Genomic DNA, 19,491 nt, shown 5'->3' on the forward strand with positions numbered 1-19,491 from the left:
ACCCTCCCCTAGCCCAGGCCTTGACCTGTCATTCACCAGCCAGCCCACTGTGTCCACAGCCTTTGATAAAGGTTCTCTGCTTTTTTGTGATCAGTGGGAAGGGGCAGCATGGGATTTTGCTGCTCTTCCTTGTCTTTGTAAAAAGGAACCATCTCTCTGGGGCAGGGCTCTGGCTGACCTTGTGTCTTTTGGGTGGTGGATAAGATTTGATTATTTCCCAAAGTGTATATGAAAAGAAACTTTCTTTGGGGGTGTAAAATCGTAGTCTGTTGTGTCAAAATAAAAGAGGGAGGGAAGTTTGGACGTGTAACTATAAGACAAATCTCTCAGGCCTGGAGTCTTTCCGGCGACGTCCTTAGAAGACCCTACCCTGGAACAGCATTGCCATTGCGCAAGGGAGACGGGCTAATCTGAGGACAGTCCCTTCCGTTCCTGGGGCAGATAGAATACCAGCTTTGTGCACCCTCTTGAAGCTCCAAATCTGAACTCCCTCCTAGAGAAACCCCTAGCTGCCATCGCAAGAAAGGCCAAGGTGGACCCAGGTGTGCTTTGGTTTAAAATAGGCCCAGGAGATCACACCAGGGATCTAGGATCTTATCCAAAGTATGGGTGAGTCAGTGACAGGGAACCAACATTTGCTAAGCACCCACTGTAGGCCGGGCCTGGCACGGTCCATATGCCATTCCACGTGGTCCTAGAACCCCCATGAGAGAACTACTAACCTGTCATCATCTCCACTTCATTGGATTAGGGAAACTGAGGCATCTTCCTCGGCGATGAAATTCTGGGTTCTGAAAAGGCAGACATTGGTAATAAGACTTATTCGTACTGTTTTCTTCCTCTTTTTCAGCAAAGCAGTTATTTTATGGAGGGGGAAATAAGGCCAGAAACTTCCGAGCAGAGAACTCCACAGTGGAAATTTAATTCTTTCTTTCTGATATAAGTTCTGGGAAGCCCAGAATTTTAGATATATTTTGGTAACTCCTTCCCAGCTCCCCAGGAAAGCTAGTCCATCTCATTTCTTCTCCAGTGAAAAGAGCCGCCTGTTCCCTCAGGATGCGAGGCCTGCCAGCCAGGGACACGTGCTCTGCCTTGGTCTCTACTGGGGGCTCAGGCACAGTGTCTGGCAGCCTTGGGGTGGCCTGGGTTCTAGGAAGCTCCGCTTGGAGGCTGGTCTAGCCCAGACAGGGGACGAGGAGCACAGGATTCAATGAGGCACAGTTTTGCACCCAAGAGCTCACTGTATGCTGGGGAGAGTGGCCCCCAGTACAGAGGCGGTGGAGCATACGAGTCTTATAGGAACCTGGGAGCAAGACTCGGCCTGCCTCGGGCTTCCTAGAGGAGAGGACACCCATTCCAGCTGGGCCCCAACAGGTAGAAAAAGGAGAGAAAGGAAATCAGTCCAAGGGATCAGGATGAGCAGCGGCAGAGAGGTGTGAGGGCTCCTTGGGATGGGGGCAGGGGGTACGGTGGTGAGCCCACCTGGAGCACAGCCTACGCCCCTGTGGGCAGCAGGGGGCCCAGCAGAGCTGAGTGGTGTGCTTGGCTCAGTGTTAGACAAGACTGCACCTGGGGCCAGTGGGGCTGCCTCTTCTCCTTTCATCAGACACTGTGAAACATTCCCTGAAGCACGTGCTTTTTAATATCACGTCTGTTTGCTCATTATTTTGTTGCTGTGGCTCACGGGACTCGGCTTTGGTGAGAAACTCAGGGTCCCTGCTGTACCATGGAGCAGGGTGACCGACCCACGCCTCCAGACCCGTGAGGATGGGACATGAAAGGGGCCCACAGAAGCTGTCCCCTTGGCCTGGGCTCTGGGGCTGTCTGGAAGTCCAGGGACACCAGACTTGATCACGGAAGGGCTGTCACTTTGGAGGTTCAAAAGGAAGCATCTCAAAGGGAAGGAAGGCAAAGGAGCCCCTCCCCGCCCCCAGCAAACTCCCTCTTCTCCTTTGATGGGTCCCTTCCCCGGGGAGCTTGAGCAGGTCCCCTGGCTCCAGTCCACAGCTCCAGCCAGCCCTCATGCCGCCTTCAAGGAGCCTGTAGTGAGGACGTCAGCCTGTCACATGCTCTTTTCTCAGACCATGGCTCATCCGTGCAGAATGGGGAGGGGAGCTACCCAACACAAAGCCTAGGATTGATTCAGCTCCAGAAGGGGTGACAGAGCTGGCAGATAAAAATGACACTGGCTTCTGTCATTTCAAATGGTAGGAATCTAAAATGTGACTTCAGGGAGAAGGGAAATTGTAAAAACTCAGGCCACGGTGGGATACCCGACCCAACGAGGGCCAGCGAAGGTCCCCCCAGAGAAGCCCCTCATTTCGTCAAAACCCAGCCACTCTCCAAATAGGGCAGGGCAGCAAACAGGTCTTGGGCCAGTTTACAAGGGACGAAACTAAGGCTCATGACGCAGTTATCTTCCTGAAGATTCCACGCGGCATGCACGTGGCAGGGCTTGGATGAGATGGGGTGCCAGTGTCCTAGAATTTGGACTTGATCCAGTCCTTGGGAAATAAGAGCAAACACCACCTCCCCCAAGCTATCTTCCACCCCACTCCACTTAGAGGAAAGCAGTATCCGTACTCTCTGAGCCTCCACAGCCAGCCTCTCCTCTCCGGGCTGCCAAAGAGAGTGCCCCCACTTAGTGCACAGCCTCATGGTCCTTCTAGTTATGGACCCTGTTGGGAGAAGAGGTGAGGAACTAATGAGGAGCCAGGAACTACCACCAGCCTGCATGTGTCTGTGGCCCAGACGGCTTCAGGAAGTATCTGAGCTGGGCCTTCGTACGAGCCATTTCACCCTTTCTGGGCCCCGGATGACCACAGCACACCTCCCCCGGGGCGAACAGAGGGATCAGATTGCTTTTCGCGCTGGCCCTCTCTCTGTGCATGGCCTGAGCAGTGGCCTGCCAAGTGTCAGCCTTCCCACGGGACCAGCCGAGCCTGTGTTGGGGACGCTAACCAGTGAGCTCGCTGAATTCTTCCAACATCTTTAAGAAGTGTTTGTGATTGTCACCATTTTACAGAGGAGGAAACAGAGGCTTAGAGAGAAGAAATCACTTGCCCACAGTTGCCCAGTTAGTGAACAGGGGAACCAGGAATTCAATGTCTTCTGACTTCAAAAACCATTTTTTTCCAGTATCGTGTCTCAGATTCTCCCATGGGTCTACCCCTAATGGCAAAGAGTAGAGTGGAACAGAAACCCTTTGTAAAGCCCAAAGCAGACAAGTTTAAGATTCCTTCAGGGTTTCTTGTTTTACTTTAACAATTCATGCAATACTTGCATTCCACTCAAATTTGCCTGATTTGTTTAAATAGGACTGTTTTTTAAATGATGCACCCTGGTCCTTCAAGTGGCTTTGGTCCCCTCAACTCCCTGTGACCTTAGAGAATCATATCCCAGTCTGAGAGGCATAGTATCTGGCCATACTGCTTCCTCCTGAGATCAATTCCAGACTCAGGCTCTAGACCAGCTCAGCTTCCCCCAGACAGATGCTTTGGCGTGGGTGTACCATGACCTTACCGTTCATGGGTCAATCTCAACTCAAGTTTCTTCCAGTTGGATGCTGGAGGGAACCCAGCATATCCTGGAACAATGAGGATGTGCTGGCATGGTGAAGGCTGAGCCCATAATACCCTAAAGGGAAAGGAGAAGATGCACACAGCCTTTCTGAGCAGATTCCTGAATGCTGGGGCTTCTAGAAGGTGATGTCCTTTGTCCAGGGGGAGTCACATGGTTACTAATATGGGCAAATCTAAGGACATGTTTCACATGAGGGGCTGGGGTCTGGACGGCTTCTCACTTCACTTCAACCACACATACATACTGGGTTCCTGCAGCATGCCAGGGCCCGGGAAGGGGTGCTGCCAGGAAGCACAGGTGATTCTGGCACAGTTCATCCCTTGGTGAGGCATGGGGTTGTGGTTGGAAGAGGTTAGTCCCCCATCACATCTCAGCTTGACCACCTCTTAGCTATCCAATGTTGGGCCAACCAATTAATGGAAAAAGATGTGAAAAGGGGAGCCTTGGCCAGGTAGGAGGCATAGATTTGGAGAGCTTTGAGCAGGAAAACAGGAAGGCAAGACCAAGGAGTTGGGACCCAACAGAAATACTCAAGTACGCACATGGACTACAGGGCAAAGTGGTCACTTCCAAGGCCCAGCAGGACAGGGGACGGGGAGGGCTGGCCAGGGACACTGGGAGCAAGGATGTCGCTTTAGAACAAGTTTCAGCGTCTTGGAGAAAAGATGGTAATTTTCCCTCTGACCAATCAAATATCTAGGCATCACCTGCTCCCCGTTGCTAAATTAGCTCCTGCTGTATGTCCTCACGAGGGTCCGCTTCCCTCGGCTCTGCTGTGAATCCCTGTTGTGGGCATGTAGGATCAGTCTAGTTAGGCTGCTGCAGGCAGCGGAAGGGAAGCCCAGGAAGGAATAGCCAAGCACTCGCCATGTCATCTCAGCAGAAGTAACTGCCCTCCCCACACCGGAGATACTGAAGGAGATGATGATTCCCCTACACCACACTGCTGTAGAACAGAGTGAGGAGAGCCACCCTCCTTTAGCCTGCACCTGGCCACCTCTGGGCTAGACAGGCCACCAGCACCCGGCTAAGTCAGAGTCATGCCATGGGAAACACGAACCATCCCAAGAGTAAGGGGAGCAGGATGCTAACAGATTGTGCTGGGCCAGCTCCGTGGGGATCAAAAGTCAACCCCAGCTGCTGGGCAGGTCAGAAGATGAGACATGGGTCCCATGGATGGCCATTTCATCTCCAAGCCCTGACCGGCCTTCCCCATCATCCAGCTAGTCTGAGCTCCTTCTCAGCTGATGATGCCAGCTCCAAATCACAGCCCAATAAAACAGGAAAAAGACAACGTGAATCGAACTAGAGGAGGCCAGCTGAGATTCATCATTTGTTTCCTATATTCCCATGCAAGGGTTCCAATTTGGAGGTTTTCCATTTATACGTAACTGAAAGTGATAAAATATATGGCATTGGCATCACCTAGCAGGGATCTGCCTTTGAGGTCATATATGGTCTGAGCAGCAGAGACAGAAGTCCATGGCAAAGAATGGGGGGGGGGGGGCATTGTACTCATTTCCTCTGACACGTGTTTCAGGATCTGACCCTCAGAAGCACAGCAGCGATGTCTGAGCCATATTAATGCACATGAGAAGGCTTTCTTCTGGTTTACTGGTAACCAGAGGTAGACGTTTGCGTACCGCTGGCTGTGCAACTGTCTTGTAGAGACCAAGACCACCTCTTGTATCCCTCCTGCCCACCCTCAGAAAAGATGGAAAAAGGTCATCAAAAGGGCCACATCCCCCCCCATGAAATCCACTCATAAATTTTAGGTCCCCAAGAGGTGGAGTCAGCACCCACCATGGTAGACCCCACACCTGGCATCCTAGCTATCTAAGAGCTTGAGGGTGGTCCATTGGGACTGATACAAGGGATGTGAGAGGACTCAGGATGAGTCTATAGGGAAGACCTTTTGGTTCTGGATCACCATGGAACATCCTTCAGAACTGCTCTGGGTAATGGGATTTGGACTCTGATCCTTGGTTGGGATGTTCAGAGAATGAGGGTCTGGGGGCAGTTGAGCATTAGACAGGAACGTATTGGTGTGCAAGCCAGGGTAATTCATATAATTCATGGTTCCTTGGTGAGTGGAGCTCTTAGATTTGGGGGAGGAAGGGGAATGTGAAATAACATGCCAACAGTGCACAACTGAGTCCCTGTAAACATACTTCAGTGCACTTGGGCTTGTGAATACAAATCCGTAGACCTCCTATGGGATGATCTGACAAGCTCTCAGTGCCCACCATGCCCCTACCCCTCCCATGGAAGATCAGTGATGGAAGGTATTCCTGGGGTCAAAGCCCCAGGGCAGTCTGGAGGCTCAGAGAGCCAAATGGTGTCATCCCAGGTCAAATCAGACTTCCAAAGGGTCAGGCAGAATGCTAATGCCCATATGCCTATAGATCATTGGACAAATTCAAGCACAGTTTGCTAGTCCCAGGTCACTCTTTTGAGTGGAACTAGGATCAATGTGTGAAGCTTGATGACTGTAAGAAAGAACTTGCTGTGTGCCAGAGAGGGTGAGCTGCCCATCTCAGCAGTGGTCCAGCAGAGGCCAGACTTTAAAGGGAAGAAAGAGCTTTCCACTGCTGAGGTGACCTTTAACCTTCTTCCACCCTAAATGGGTGATCTTTTAGGGATCTGGGACTGTATTTGAACTCCTTCATTCTGGCAACGTACAAAGCCAAGGTTTTGCTAGGTTTGTGCAGGTTGAAGTCCCCTACTCTCCTGCCCAAGTCTTCCCACCACGCAGGCCAAGATGCTTCTCTGGCCCCATATCCAGGGCTCATCCAGGCTCGTTATCACCAAAAAGTCCAGAAAGAACAGACGCTTTGCCATAGACCCAATGCCTGCCAAGAGCTGTGATGAGACCAACCCTAGCTCAGGCCCACTGGCCAACAGGGCCATCAGTGACAGCGAGAACTAGTAAAGGTTCAAGCAGGACCCAGAGCAGGGCTTTACTTACCACACACATTATCTGCAGAGGTTCCTTCCCCCCACTCTCCCCTCGAGGCCTGTTGGAGCAGACTGCAAAAGCAAAAGCACAGTGACACAGTTGGCACGTAATTATAATCATCCCCAGGGCATCCGTTTCGTTGCCAGGTGGATCCTGGGATAGCCCAGGTTAATCCAGGCTAACCCATGTTGGCAATCAAAAGCACTTTTCTACCTTCTGTTTTCACCCGACATCAACTAGCCAATGGAAGGCAAAGAGTCAGGGCTTCTGCCGTTGCCTTGGCTCCTGGACACCATCATCGCCCTCTAAGGGCCATCATGGGGTTCCCACTCAACTCGAGGGAGGCTGACATCTGTAACATCCACGAGGCATATGATATTGCATAAGACCAAAGTCTCCCCACTGTTTGCAGCCTTCTCCATGAATCCCAATGGTCTGCGCTTGTACAGTCTGGGTGTTTGATAGATAAAGCACGTACGAGAAGAGAAAACAAAATAAATCAGCTTTTAAAAAAAGCCAGCACTGTGCTGTCAATGTTTTTTTTTTTTTTTCTTTTTCCTTTCCAGTTCTAGCTTAAAAAAGCAGAAGGTAAATAATGTCAGGTCAATGAATATCAGATATATTTTTTGACTGTACATTACAGTGAAGTGTAATCTTTTTACACCTGCAAGTCCATCTTATTTATTCTTGTAAATGTTCCCTGACAATGTTTGTAATATGGCTGTGTTGAAAATCTATACAATAAAGCTGTGACCCTGAGATTCATGTTTTCCTAAGCTATTCGCACTGGTGTCTTCCTGGGGTTGAGTGGGGGTGAGGGGAAGACGAGGGGAAGGAGGAGGAGGAGAAAAACCTAGGGTTTCTTTGTGTTCATTTAATCCTCATGTCTACAACGCAGGCAGTGTGTATTAGCCCCTCTTCGCAGATGGGAAAGTTGGAGCTTCATAAATGTTAAGGGATTTTCCATGATGATACACTGAGCTAGTAAAAGGGTTGAGTCTAAAACAGTTTTTCCCCCAAGTATGGTCCATAGAGCAATGGTACCAGATTCACTCAGGAGGTTTATTAACAGACAAATGTTTAAACCCCTACAGAACTCAGTTTCAAGATCTGCATATTAGCAAACTACATGGACACAGAAGTTAACCACCACTGCAGAATGTCCTGCCCCAAAATTCAGGGACTTAAAACAACAGTCGCTTGCTGTGGTCAGCTGGGCTCTGACTGACCTAGGCCAAGCTCAGCCGACCTCAGCCGGCCCACCCATGTGTCAGGCTCCACTCTGGGCCAGGCTTGCCTAGGACACCTTGGCTGGGACAGCTCTGCTCCATGCAGCTCTCCCCCTCCCCCTGGGGACAGCAAGCTAGCCTAGGCATACTCTTCTCGTGGTGATACAGGAGCATAACAGAGCCCAGTCCCGTGGGTTGCTTTGAGACCTGTCTGCAACATCCCACTGATAAAGCTCGTTCTGTGGCATCAAGGGCCATGGAAATAGACTCTACCTCTTGACATAGAACCTGCTTTTCAGCGTTCCAGTAAATGCCGGCATGAGGTATCCCACCCACGGTGCCAGGTGTAGACTGTATCTCGGAGTGTGGTCCATAGATCACCTCCATCAGCTCACCTGAGAAACTTCGAAACATGCAGAGTCTGATTCGGTCTGCGCAGGATGGGTCCCGGGAATCTGACTGCTTAACAAGCGTGACTGTAACCCAGGCTGAAGTTAGCAAGCACGGTTCCAAATGCTGTTGCTGTTAGGGCCCAAGCACACAGGAGACAAATGCCTTCCCAAACTAGGGTGTGAGGCTGCCCGTCTCGGAGCTGGATGCAAGCTCTCCAGGTGAGCAGAAGAAACAGCTGCCACCAGTTCGTGGAGTTGACTGGTTCCCAAGTTTTCTGTGCATATCTAGACACAAGCATGAGCCGTAGGGCCAGAGCCAGGGTTCACTAGTTCTCATGCAGCCTTTGGAACCCTGGCAGTGTTCTTCAACCTAAGGGACCAACACGTGGTACCCACCAGCCCCTGCCCCCGCCCCCACAAGCCACAGAGCCTGGAGCACAGGGGCTTCCCAGCTTGGGTCCTGAGTGGGGAACCTGGTGGCCAGCCAGCTATTAATTCTTGTCCCTTTGTCCTTGCTCATGTTAATCTCACTTATTCTGCCTGCTGTATTTATTCTTTTGCCACAAATGTAATAATTGACATTGGGAAAATAAAATGAGAAAGAAGGAAAAACCTTGCATATCTCCTAATAACAAAAATACTTTGGGGGATATCATTTTCCCCCCAAATGGAAAGACCTTTCTTTAAGACTTATTATAAAAGCAGCATATGCTCACTTGAAAGAACTCAATACAAAATTGTTTGTGACATAAGGTAAAAGTCACCACTTCTCAAGGTGTCTTATCAGTATTTTTATGCCTTTCCAGACCTTTCTACACATCCATAAACATATGTACATACATATACATGCTGATAGGCTTCCTTCCACCTAACATCAGGCTGTGAACGTGCTTATGCATGCTTACCACCATTTCCATGGACATCTGCTTAAATAGCTGTTATCTTTCTTGACCCCCTTCCCAGTATTCCTGCAACCTGAGGGTAACCTGGTTTGGGTATGGCAAGACTCAGGTGCTCTCACAGTGATGTCTTTGAGCCATCATTAACAGTGAGGGACACCAACCCCTGTGTGCTCCCACCTGGAGACTGGCCACAGTGGCACAATCTTCTTTCCCTAGCTGCTAGCTCCCAGGTGGGTCCTGGCCCGGCCCTCCTTTCTGGCTGGACCTGGAGCACGGGTCCGCATCACACCTCAAAGCACCTTGGTTGGACACTGATGGGTAGCTCTGGTTTGGCTTAAGATCTTCCTCTAATCCAGGAGTTCAAGCTTTCCACATGAACTCCAGAGGACCTAGAAGCCTTCAGACCCTTCAGAATGTGGCACGAGGTCACTGACATGCCATGCAAGAAGGGAGAAGGGGAATTTGATTTCCTCTGGCAGGGTCTAGGGCCTGCAGTAGACAGACGACACCCACAAACTGATAACCGGAGACAGGAGCATGGCAATAAACCCATGGAAATTGGGAGAAACTGAGGAGGATTTCAGTTTCCACAGTCCATGGATTAGGCACTGGAATGAAGTTGAATTAATTATTCAAGGACAACTAGAGTGCGTGGAAGGATGGAGAAACATACAGAGAAAAATAGATGCATAGAGAAAATAAGTGGAATGCACAAGTGAATGTATCAGTATATTAATAGTGAGTATCTCTTGCCACAGAGAACATGAGTTATTTTTGTTCTTCTTTACATGTTCTTTATTTTCTAAATTTTATATTATTCTCATACCTTGAAAAACCCAATTATATAAAAAGGTGGGGAGAGCAGACCATGAGAAAATGAAAGCAGGATAGGCAAGCTGATACCCGGAATGGGATCATACCCAAAAGACTTGCCAGACATCTGGAGCAAGAGGTTCGAAAACTTGGCACTGCCCAGCCAACCAAGAAGGAGAACACGGTCAATTAACTTAATGTCCAAAAGGGAAAAATAAACCAGTTGCTCAGCATAAATAAAAGTATTCCTGCTACAGAGGCAAGAAGTAATTTTTTTCCTTGGGTCCCCTTAATAAAAAGAATAGCTTAGCAGAATGCAACATTTCCCTCCCTGAAGGCGGATGGCCTCATGCCACGGAACAGCTCGGTGAGAGCTCTTTACTGGAGGACTAAATTGAAGGGGCCCAACAATAAAGTTCTCTGCAAGTCAACCTGAGCCGGGTGTAGGTATTAACATCTCCTTTTGAATGATGTGGACCCTAACAACTATATGCCCAGACGGAAGATGGGTTCAGCCCTCTCGGGGAGGGGGGCGCCAAAAACCATCCTCGTCCCGGGTTCTGACCACAGCTGACTCAGATTTTCCTCCAAAATACCTACACATTTGTAAAAGCTGGAAACTTGACTGCCAAGCCACTGAGTGAATCTGGGAGGAGTTTCCTCTGATTACGAGACACAGGAGCTGAAATGAGAATCATCAGCAGTGGCTGGTGCTGAACCATGGTTTGCTACCTGAACCACGTGAAGGAGTCTCAAAGACGACAAACCGGTTCATCCCTCCAAATGGTCTGCACTCACTCAGAAAATTGACCGATCGTCCATTTCCATCCCCTGGGAGATGAAATGACATTAATAAAAACCGCTTTGGGAGGGGGATGGCAGGGAGAAACTTGCGTGCTGAGGACTGGCGCTTTCGTGGCCCCCGTCTGTTCAGAGCAGCCCAGAGGGAGGCAGGGGGAGGTGAGGATGCTGTCATCGGAATATGCACGAGACTAGGTAAAGCAGATGCCTACTGTGTCACTTCAAATATCCGCATCCTCACCTCTGATCTCCGTGGCTGCTGTGAGCAAGCAGCCTTCCACAGATTCCACAGAAGCCATGGTGCCTCCCCTCAGACCTGCTCTTCACCTTCTGCTCCTGCCTCCGAGCTTCTGACGGGTGCTCTCGGATGCCCACAGGAACCCACTTAGCGGTCAGGTGTGTGCCACCCAGAAATGTGGGGGAGCTAACCGCCCCCCCCCCACCCTGCCGCCACCATGGGGCGAACTTTGACCAATAGGAGACTGGAGCCTGTAAACAAACTCTTTTTCCTTGCTTGCCTCTGAAGGCCGTTCTGAGCTGTATTTCCTGACTTTTTATGTGCTTCCAGAACAAGCAAACAGACCCCCATAGGAGCAGCCAACTCCAAAACACAACCTTGTATTGCCTCTCCCTCCCTCCTTCTCTGATTTACACCTCCTACTCTCATTGCTTTTGGGAATCATATCTCCAAATAAAACATTATCCTAGGCTTGGCTTTGAGAGGGGTACTAACTGGGGAAATTGGGCTAAGCTATGCACATTCCCCCACCTTCCAGCTGCTAATCTGAAATGGGACCCTGCCAACACACAGAAGGCTTCCAGCTGTCCAGTTAAGCTTTTGATCCAGAGACAAAAATGGACTTGGTGTAAAGTGATTCGTATGGGAGAATCTGTAGTCCTGTCCTAGGCTCATCCTATGTGTCATGTTAATTTGCTACTCAGATTCGGGAACAGGAGTCCTGCCTTCCTATATTTTTGCTGAAAATAGTAAGCCTGACCAATGGATAGTAAGAAGGACGCTAAGTGGCCCCAAGGGAGCCCTACTATGAGCACTAGCACAATGCGGTGGGTTGAGGTGGGTTGGCCGGTGGCAGTTGCCTACACAGTTTGTCAGGAGCCATCTCCTGTCAAGGGCAGGCCAGAAGGAAGTATTGCTGCAGGCTCTGGGTTCTATGGGCGGACATTTCCCTGCTCCACTGGCTAGCTCCTAATGGGGGAAATTGTGCCAGGAAAAGATGGGGACGAGGGGTGTCCAGCCAACACTAATGCAGATACAAGGCTCTTCAGGGCTGATGAAGCTCCTATACTGAGAGTCCCGACTCTGGCTAAGCCCCTGCCCTCACAGTCTGCCAGATTTCTCAACTGGCAGAGAAAAATAACCAAATCTCACCTCCTTCCCCTTCCCTCTTCTTCCCCCACCATGTTCTCTGGCAGCTCCCAACTCCGAGCAAGCTCAGAACTCCACTTATAAGGATGAACAAACAGGAAAACATCACCAGACACATGAAAAGATGCAGGAGTTCAAAGCCAAGTTCACTCTGAGAAATCAGAGAAAGTGCCTGCCCGTGAAATCAAGGCTTTTGCCAGGGAAAGGAAGACGTTGTACAATGAATACAAATGCAGAAAAACACTAGATTTCATAACTGAGTCCAAGAAATCTTTTGTTGTTGTACCCAACTAAACAAATTGCTGACAATGCTAACCAAAATAAAACACAAATATTCAAAATTAGGAAATAGAAATGGGATATTATAGAGAAAAGGGAAATTATACAACGTTATAAAAGGATATTGTGAACAACCCTGGAGACTAATTTTAAAATCTTGATCAAGTGGATCATTTTGGGAAAGGATGAATGTTACCAAAATTGGCTCAAGAAATAGAAACCTGAGTAGACCAGTTATCAGAAAAAAATGTTCATGTTGTTAATTTTTCCTTAAAAGATACAAGAACAAATGGTTGTATGAGTGCACTTGGTCAAACTTTCAAACAAAAATATCCTTCTTACGTTGTATGTACTATTCTGGAGCAATGCAAATGAGGGAAAGCTTCCCAACTTATATTATAAATATTATGAAGCTAAAATGGCATAGATAGCAAATCGGAAAAAGTACACACACACACACCTAAAACTTTTAGACCAGTCACATTTATAAATGCAAAGATTTTTACCGAATTTTATTATATTTAGCTGGTTTTTAAAAATAATGTACCATGTCCAAGTACCCTGTATGCCTAGGAATCCAAGAATAATTGAATATTAGGAAGTCTATAGATAAAAGGAGAAAGACATATAATCGTCTTAATAAATACTGAAAAAGCATTTGACAAAATTTAGTATCAATTTCTGATGAAATAGAATAGTCTCGTAAGCTAGTAATTATAAGACAGTTTGTTAGCATAAGAAGCTAAAATAATGAGCGGTAGGCGTTACTAGAATTTGCCCATATCTACTTCTCCTTTCTATCAAGACATAAAGGAAGATTACACCTTCCTACCCTCCTTGAAATTAGTGGGGTTGTGTGACAAATCTTGGCCAATGAGCTTGAGCAGAATCCATGTGTATCAATTCTATGCCAAAGTGTCTAATTGCTGGTGAGAGACTCGACAGCGTTTTCTTCCCTGCCTTATCGGTCAAGGAGGTCCTGTGAGCCAGATGATGCAGCCGTAGGAGGGAGGAGCCCCCATCAGCCTGGATCACTGAATCACCACAAAGAGGACTGTTGCTCCTGGGGGTTACCTGGACCTACAGAGATTTGAGGTACTTAGCCAATGAGTGTCTGGAGCTCTATATGACTAGAAAATGCCTAATATAAATAGTCAGTGTATTCAATAACAGAGAAAAAGCAAGTATAGTTCTATTAAGATCATGAATGCCTACATCATTGCTCTTATCTAATATTTTTGGCTGATGCCAATGGAGCAAATGCAATTGGGCAAGAAAAAAGAGAGATTACTACCAAGGTTACCATTACCGTACAAAAAATTCACCCAAAACAACCATTTTTATTTTGTTCACGATATCTGGGTCAAGAATTCAGGGAGGGATCAACTGGCCAGTTCTTGCTTAGGATTTCTCCTGTGGGTACAATCATACATCAGTTAGGGCTGTAGTCATCTTTAAGCCTTGACTGGGAAGAATGTTCTGGATGGCTCACACACGTGGCTACTGTTGATACTGGTTATTGACTGGGAGATCAATTGGGCTATCCACTAAGGTATCTACAGTGGGCCTCTCTAGCATGGTGGTTTCAGGGCAGTCAGACTTATGACCCAGACCCTGCCCTTACCCAGAGGCGTGTCCCACAATTTCTGGTGGAAACTAAGTGACCTTTTCTGTCCTGGCCTTCAAAGTTGTACCACATCACTTCTGTTGGATTCTACTGGTTGTAAGGGATTCACTGAGGTCAACTCTGATTCAAAGGAAGTGGACATCAGACTCTTCATAAAAGGAGTGTCAAATAATTCACATACATGTGTTTAAATTGCCACAATTATTTCATAAATGAAGGTTCAAAATTATCACAACCAATGATGTATGCCTAGTAAACCCAACTTAAGAATAATAAGATATTCAGCAAAGGTACAGGTTATAAAATAAGTATGCAGAATAAATGGTTTCCCTATTCATACTTGCAGAATAAAGTAATGAATTAATTCATTGATCTAGCATAAATTATATGTTAGCAAACATAATGGGAAAGAAAAAATTGTATTCACAATAGCAGCACAAAGTATTAGAAACCTAGGAATCAACTTTAAAAATGTGGAGGACTCACATAAAGAAAACTACAGAATCCTATCTCAAGACCTCAAGGAAGACAATAATAAATGAAGAGATGTAGCAGAAGGAAAGAATAATTATAGTTAAAATGCCAATTCTGGCAAAATTAAAAGAATAAATTTAATTCAATTTTAATCAAAATCCAAATGAGTCTTTTAGAAGGTAGGTATCATGAAAAAAATTCATATTAAAGTTTATCTGAAAACACACAAGAATAACCAGTTTTTAAACGAGCTACAGTAATTGAAACTATGTGTTACCAGTGCAGGAATACATCTAATCAATTCCTTGGGACTTCTTGTCACACTAGGTATTAGGAAGACAAGTCTCACATCTGTTAAGATGTAATTTGAATAAAAGTGTTTGATGTTATCAAGGATCCATTGATCAAAGGCAAGAGAAAATGAGAGGGAAAACCTCTCTGACAAAACACCAAAGCAGAGGGTTTGTTGTCTTTTGGGTTTAGTTCCATTCAATGCATTTTATTGTATTCAGGACATCCATTTATGTTAATGCCAAAGACCTAAAGTGCTCAGATTATTCCTTTGCTTAATTTTTAATCACACAAATAGCACACAAACACATTCTCCTGTAAAATAATCAGAACCTTACCAATGAAGTGAGGCCCTCTTTGGCCACTGTCCCCAACCCCCAGCCCGTCCCCAGTGGAAAAGGAAAAGCCTTTGATCCATCTCACTAACTCTGGTGCAATGTGTCCAGGCAATTGTGAGGGCAAATGGGATCCCAGGCACTACTCCGAGGAAAAGCAATGGCTTTACCTGCTTGAGAACATCTCACCTGAAAATAGAAGGAAGCAGAGAGGGACCAACTTTAATATATTGACTCCTGGGCTGGAAGGATGGGCAAAGCTTCCTCCAGGGTTTATGCCATTTTCCAAAATTCAGCTCCAGCAGGTTGTGTGCAAAATGAGCAGTTGGGTGAGGAATTTTCCTTGGAGGTGAATATATCTGTCTCTTTGAGATTGGCCTTGGAGAGCAATCAGCCATCACTAATGGCTCCAAGTAGGGCCCCAAGGGACGCCAAGACAGCTCTGGCATCCAGTTCCCCAGAGATAATGAATTCTGCCCTGGGGTTGTGGAATAAGTACAAGCTGAAAGATCCTCAGAGAGACACCATATGTCCAAACAGACTGTGGGTGCCTTTGGAGGGGAAATGAGCTAAGGCAATTCATACCCTACTTGTCAGAACCAGAAAGACAGAAAGGCCTGGTCACAGGAGCCAAAGAGAGCCACATGATATAGGCAGAAAGAAAAACATTAGCCGATTTTCTGTTATCTATGCCACTGGAGAAATACAATACCTGAAACCATGAATGTGACCGCATGAAAAAAATTAATATTAAAACCTTTTAAAGCCAAAGCATCCAGATTTATGCCTTTATAATCCCAAGCAAATAAGTCCAGAAGAAATGCCCTGTCCCTGAGGAGTGTATTCCAGATTGCTCACTGCATCTGAAGAAGCAGGCCTTGTTACCTATAAAAGTCCTAAATCCCCAAGAAGCACTTCATCTAGAATCTTACAAGCCCAGCTAACTGGTCCAAAGTCATGCATTGCTTACCAGTTCCTGAAGCAGGTAAAGAAGTTGTGGGGTTTTACACTGGAGTGAGGATTATTGAATAATCAGTCAACTAGAAAAAAATTCTCAGAAATGGTAGTGTAGGCCATAGGCAAGAGGAGGGCCTATGAGTTCATGTACTATGTCAAGAAAAGACAGGAGAGGAGTGTGAGGGGAAGATGGCGGCAGAGCAGGAAGACCCTAGGCTCGCCTCATGCCATGAATACAACTAGATAATCATCCTAAATACCCCAGAAATCGATCTGAAGACTAGCAGAACAAACCGCACAACTAACGGTGGAGAAGAGGCCACATCGAAGAAGGTAGAAAGTGCAGAGACGCAGGTTGGGAGAGAAATGGATCATAGCTGTTGTGACGGGGAGGGAGCCACTGTCACAGAGAAGTGTGAGAGACAGACTAGCCCACAGGGGAGCTCACAGGCAGACCAAATCCCCATAGCAATTGGCTTGGAAACAAGAGAGCCTGAATTTCGTGAGTTCTTGCAACCAGCAGAGCTTAAAGCCTGGAGTTTTAAAGGTCAGTCGGCTTGGCTGTGGTAGAGCCCAGGGGCACTGGGCTGCTCCTGGAGAGAAGGAGGCAAACAGCCCCCAGCACACAGCATGTAAACAGCAGTCTGAAGAGCACCTAGGGTACAGAGTGGGAGGTTGGCTGTTCATCTCAGAGCATGTCCCAGAGAAGCAGCACTCACAGAGAGACCCTCCAGGAATAAAGGAACTGGCCAGTGCCATGTCCCTCTATGGCCCCTCAGCATAAACACAGGGCCACCTGTGCGAACCAGCACAGTGCAGACACTCACTACCCAACTGGCTTCACCATGCCCCACCCCACCCCACCCGCTGGTGGATCTGCCCTTCCCAGTCACACTTGCCTGTCCCAGGGCAGCATGCCCCTTCCCCCAGAAGACCAGTCTAAACCTCTGCCAAAACCGCATCTCCCTAGTCAGGAGTTTTGCAAGGCCTTGGTTTTAGTGGCAGCAGCAACAGGTCTCATTTCACAAGCAGACCAGAGCACACCTAGTTGAAACATGCCATGTTCAGGCCAGGGACCACACACCGCCCACAGCAGGCAGAGAGCCTCTACAGATAACTGGCCTGAAGGATAAAGCAGCCAGGACACAATAGCAGAGTGCATGCAGCACACAGTGGAGACAATCCCAGAAGGGGCAGGAACTACAGGGGACAGGAGATGCTACACTGCAGGGCACTGTAGGACCTCTTCTACATAAGGCCATTGGCCTCAGGAATAGGAGAGGTAGTTGACTTTCCTAACACAGGAGCAGGCACAGAGATTTAGACAAGATGAGAAAACAGAGGAATTTGTCCGAAATGAAAGAAGAGGACAAGGTCAGAGATCTAAGCAAACAGGTATAAATAACATGCCTAATAGAGAATTTAAAGCAATGATCATAAGGATACTCACTGGACTTGAAAGAATAGAGTAGGACATTAGTGAGACAATTAACACAGAGACAAGGAATAACGGCAGAGATAAAGGGTTCAATAAACAAAATGAGAAACATGCTTGGAATGAACAGCAGGCTGAAAGAAGCAGAGGAATAAATCAGGGACCTAGAAGACAAAGTCATGGAAAGTAATCAAGTTGAACAAGAGAGAGAAAAAAGAATTATGCAAAATGAAAAAAGACTTAGGGAATTCAGTGACTCCACCAACTGTAATAACATTCATATTATAGGAGATCCAGAGGGAAAATAAAGAGAAAATGGGGAGCAGATAATTTATTTGAAGAAATAATAGCTGGAAACTTTTCTAATCTGGGGAAGGAAACAGATACCCAGACCCTGGAGGCACAGAGAGCTCCCATTAAATCAACAAAACATATCCACACCAAAACAAGAGAGTTTTTAACAAAGATTCTTACCGTTAGAATTTCTAGGTCATTGAGAATGAAAAATGTAAACTGTATAGATAATTCCTAATTACTCTGAAAAAAAAGATGCACAGACTATATCCTCCACTACCCCCATCACTTTTGCCTGCATAAAATAATGGCTAATAAAAAAGACATATTGTAATTAAAATGGCAAAATATGATGATGAACTAAAAATACTAAAAACTAGAAGACAGAAGAAGACAGTTACATACAAAGGAAATCCCAAAAGGCTATCGGCAGATTTTTCAGCAGAAACTTTGCTAGGAAGAAAGCAGTGGCATGATATATTCAAAGTGCTAAATGGGAAGAGCCCACAGCCAAGAATATTCTATCCAGCAAGGCTATCATTCAGAATAGAAGGAGAAATAAAGAGTTTCCAAGACAAACGAAAACTCAAAGAGATCATGACCGCTAAAGAAGCTCTTCAGGAAATGTTAAAGGGGACTCTCTGAGTGGAAAGGAAAGAACAAAAGTGACCGTATAAAGGTAGGAAACACAAAAGCAGTGAAAAATGAATATTTCTGTCAAAAATCAGTCAAGGGACTCACAAAATAAAAGGATGTAAAATATGACACCATATACCTACAATGTGGGGAGAAGAGGAGTAAAGAATGGGTTCAAACTTAAATGACCATCAATTTAATATAGACTGCTATATGCAGAAGAGGTTGTATACAAGTCTTATAGTAACCAAAAATCAAAAGTCAGTGACAGATATGCAAAAAAATAGAGAAAGGAGTCCAAGTATATCACTAAGGCAAATCACAACACATGAAAGAAAGACTAAAGGATCAGAGAAAATCTTCATAAAAAACAAGTCATAAAATGGCAATAAATACACGTCTATCACTATCACACCCAGAATGTAAATGGACAAAACACTCCAATCAAAAGACACAAGGTGACAGAATGAATAAAAAACAAGACCCATCTATATGCTGCCTACAAAACCCTCATTATAGACCTGAAGACACCTGCAGATTGAAAGTGAGGGGATGGAGAAACATCATGCAAATGGGTGTCAAAAGAAAACTGGAATAGCAATACTTACATTGGACAAAATAGACTTTATTTTTTGAAGGATTTATTTATTTTAGACCACATGTGGGTGGGGGAGGGGCAGAGGGAGAGAGAGAGAATCTAAAGCAGACTCCATGCTGACTGTAAAGCCTGACCAAGGGTTCAATCCCACAACCCTAAGATCATGACCTGACTCAAATCAAGGGTCAGATGTTTAACAAACTCAGCCACTCAGACACCCCTGGACAAAATAGACTTTAAACAAAGACCATAATAAGAGACAAAGCAGGACACTATATAATAATAAAGGGGACAATCCAATAAGAAGAGATAACAATTGTAAATATTTATGCACCCAACACAGGAGCACTCAAATACATAAAGCAGTTGATAACAAATAGAAAGCAACTTATTGATAATAATACAATAATAGTAGGGGACTTTAACATCCCACTTACATCAATGGACAGATCATCTAAACAGAAAATCAACAAAGAACAATGGCTTTGAATGACACACTG

The 19,491-nt window shown here is 46.3% G+C and overlaps 1 protein-coding gene across 1 annotated transcript in view; it reads left to right on the plus strand.

Annotated features, from left to right (window-relative positions):
- The window catches only part of PTPRT (protein tyrosine phosphatase receptor type T), a 776,661-nt gene extending 769,359 nt beyond the window's left edge, over positions 1–7,302 (plus strand). The window contains 1 exon segment of the mRNA XM_087853941.1: positions 1–7,302. Coding sequence (XP_087710067.1) covers positions 1–203 — 203 coding nt within the window. The 3' untranslated portion in view covers positions 204–7,302.
- The last annotated feature ends 12,189 nt before the right edge of the window (positions 7,303–19,491 follow it).

Source organism: Ursus americanus, chromosome 22 (genome assembly GCF_024610735.1).
Source record: "Ursus americanus isolate L20-20 chromosome 22, mUrsAme1.1.p, whole genome shotgun sequence".
NCBI lineage: Eukaryota > Metazoa > Chordata > Mammalia > Carnivora > Ursidae > Ursus > Ursus americanus.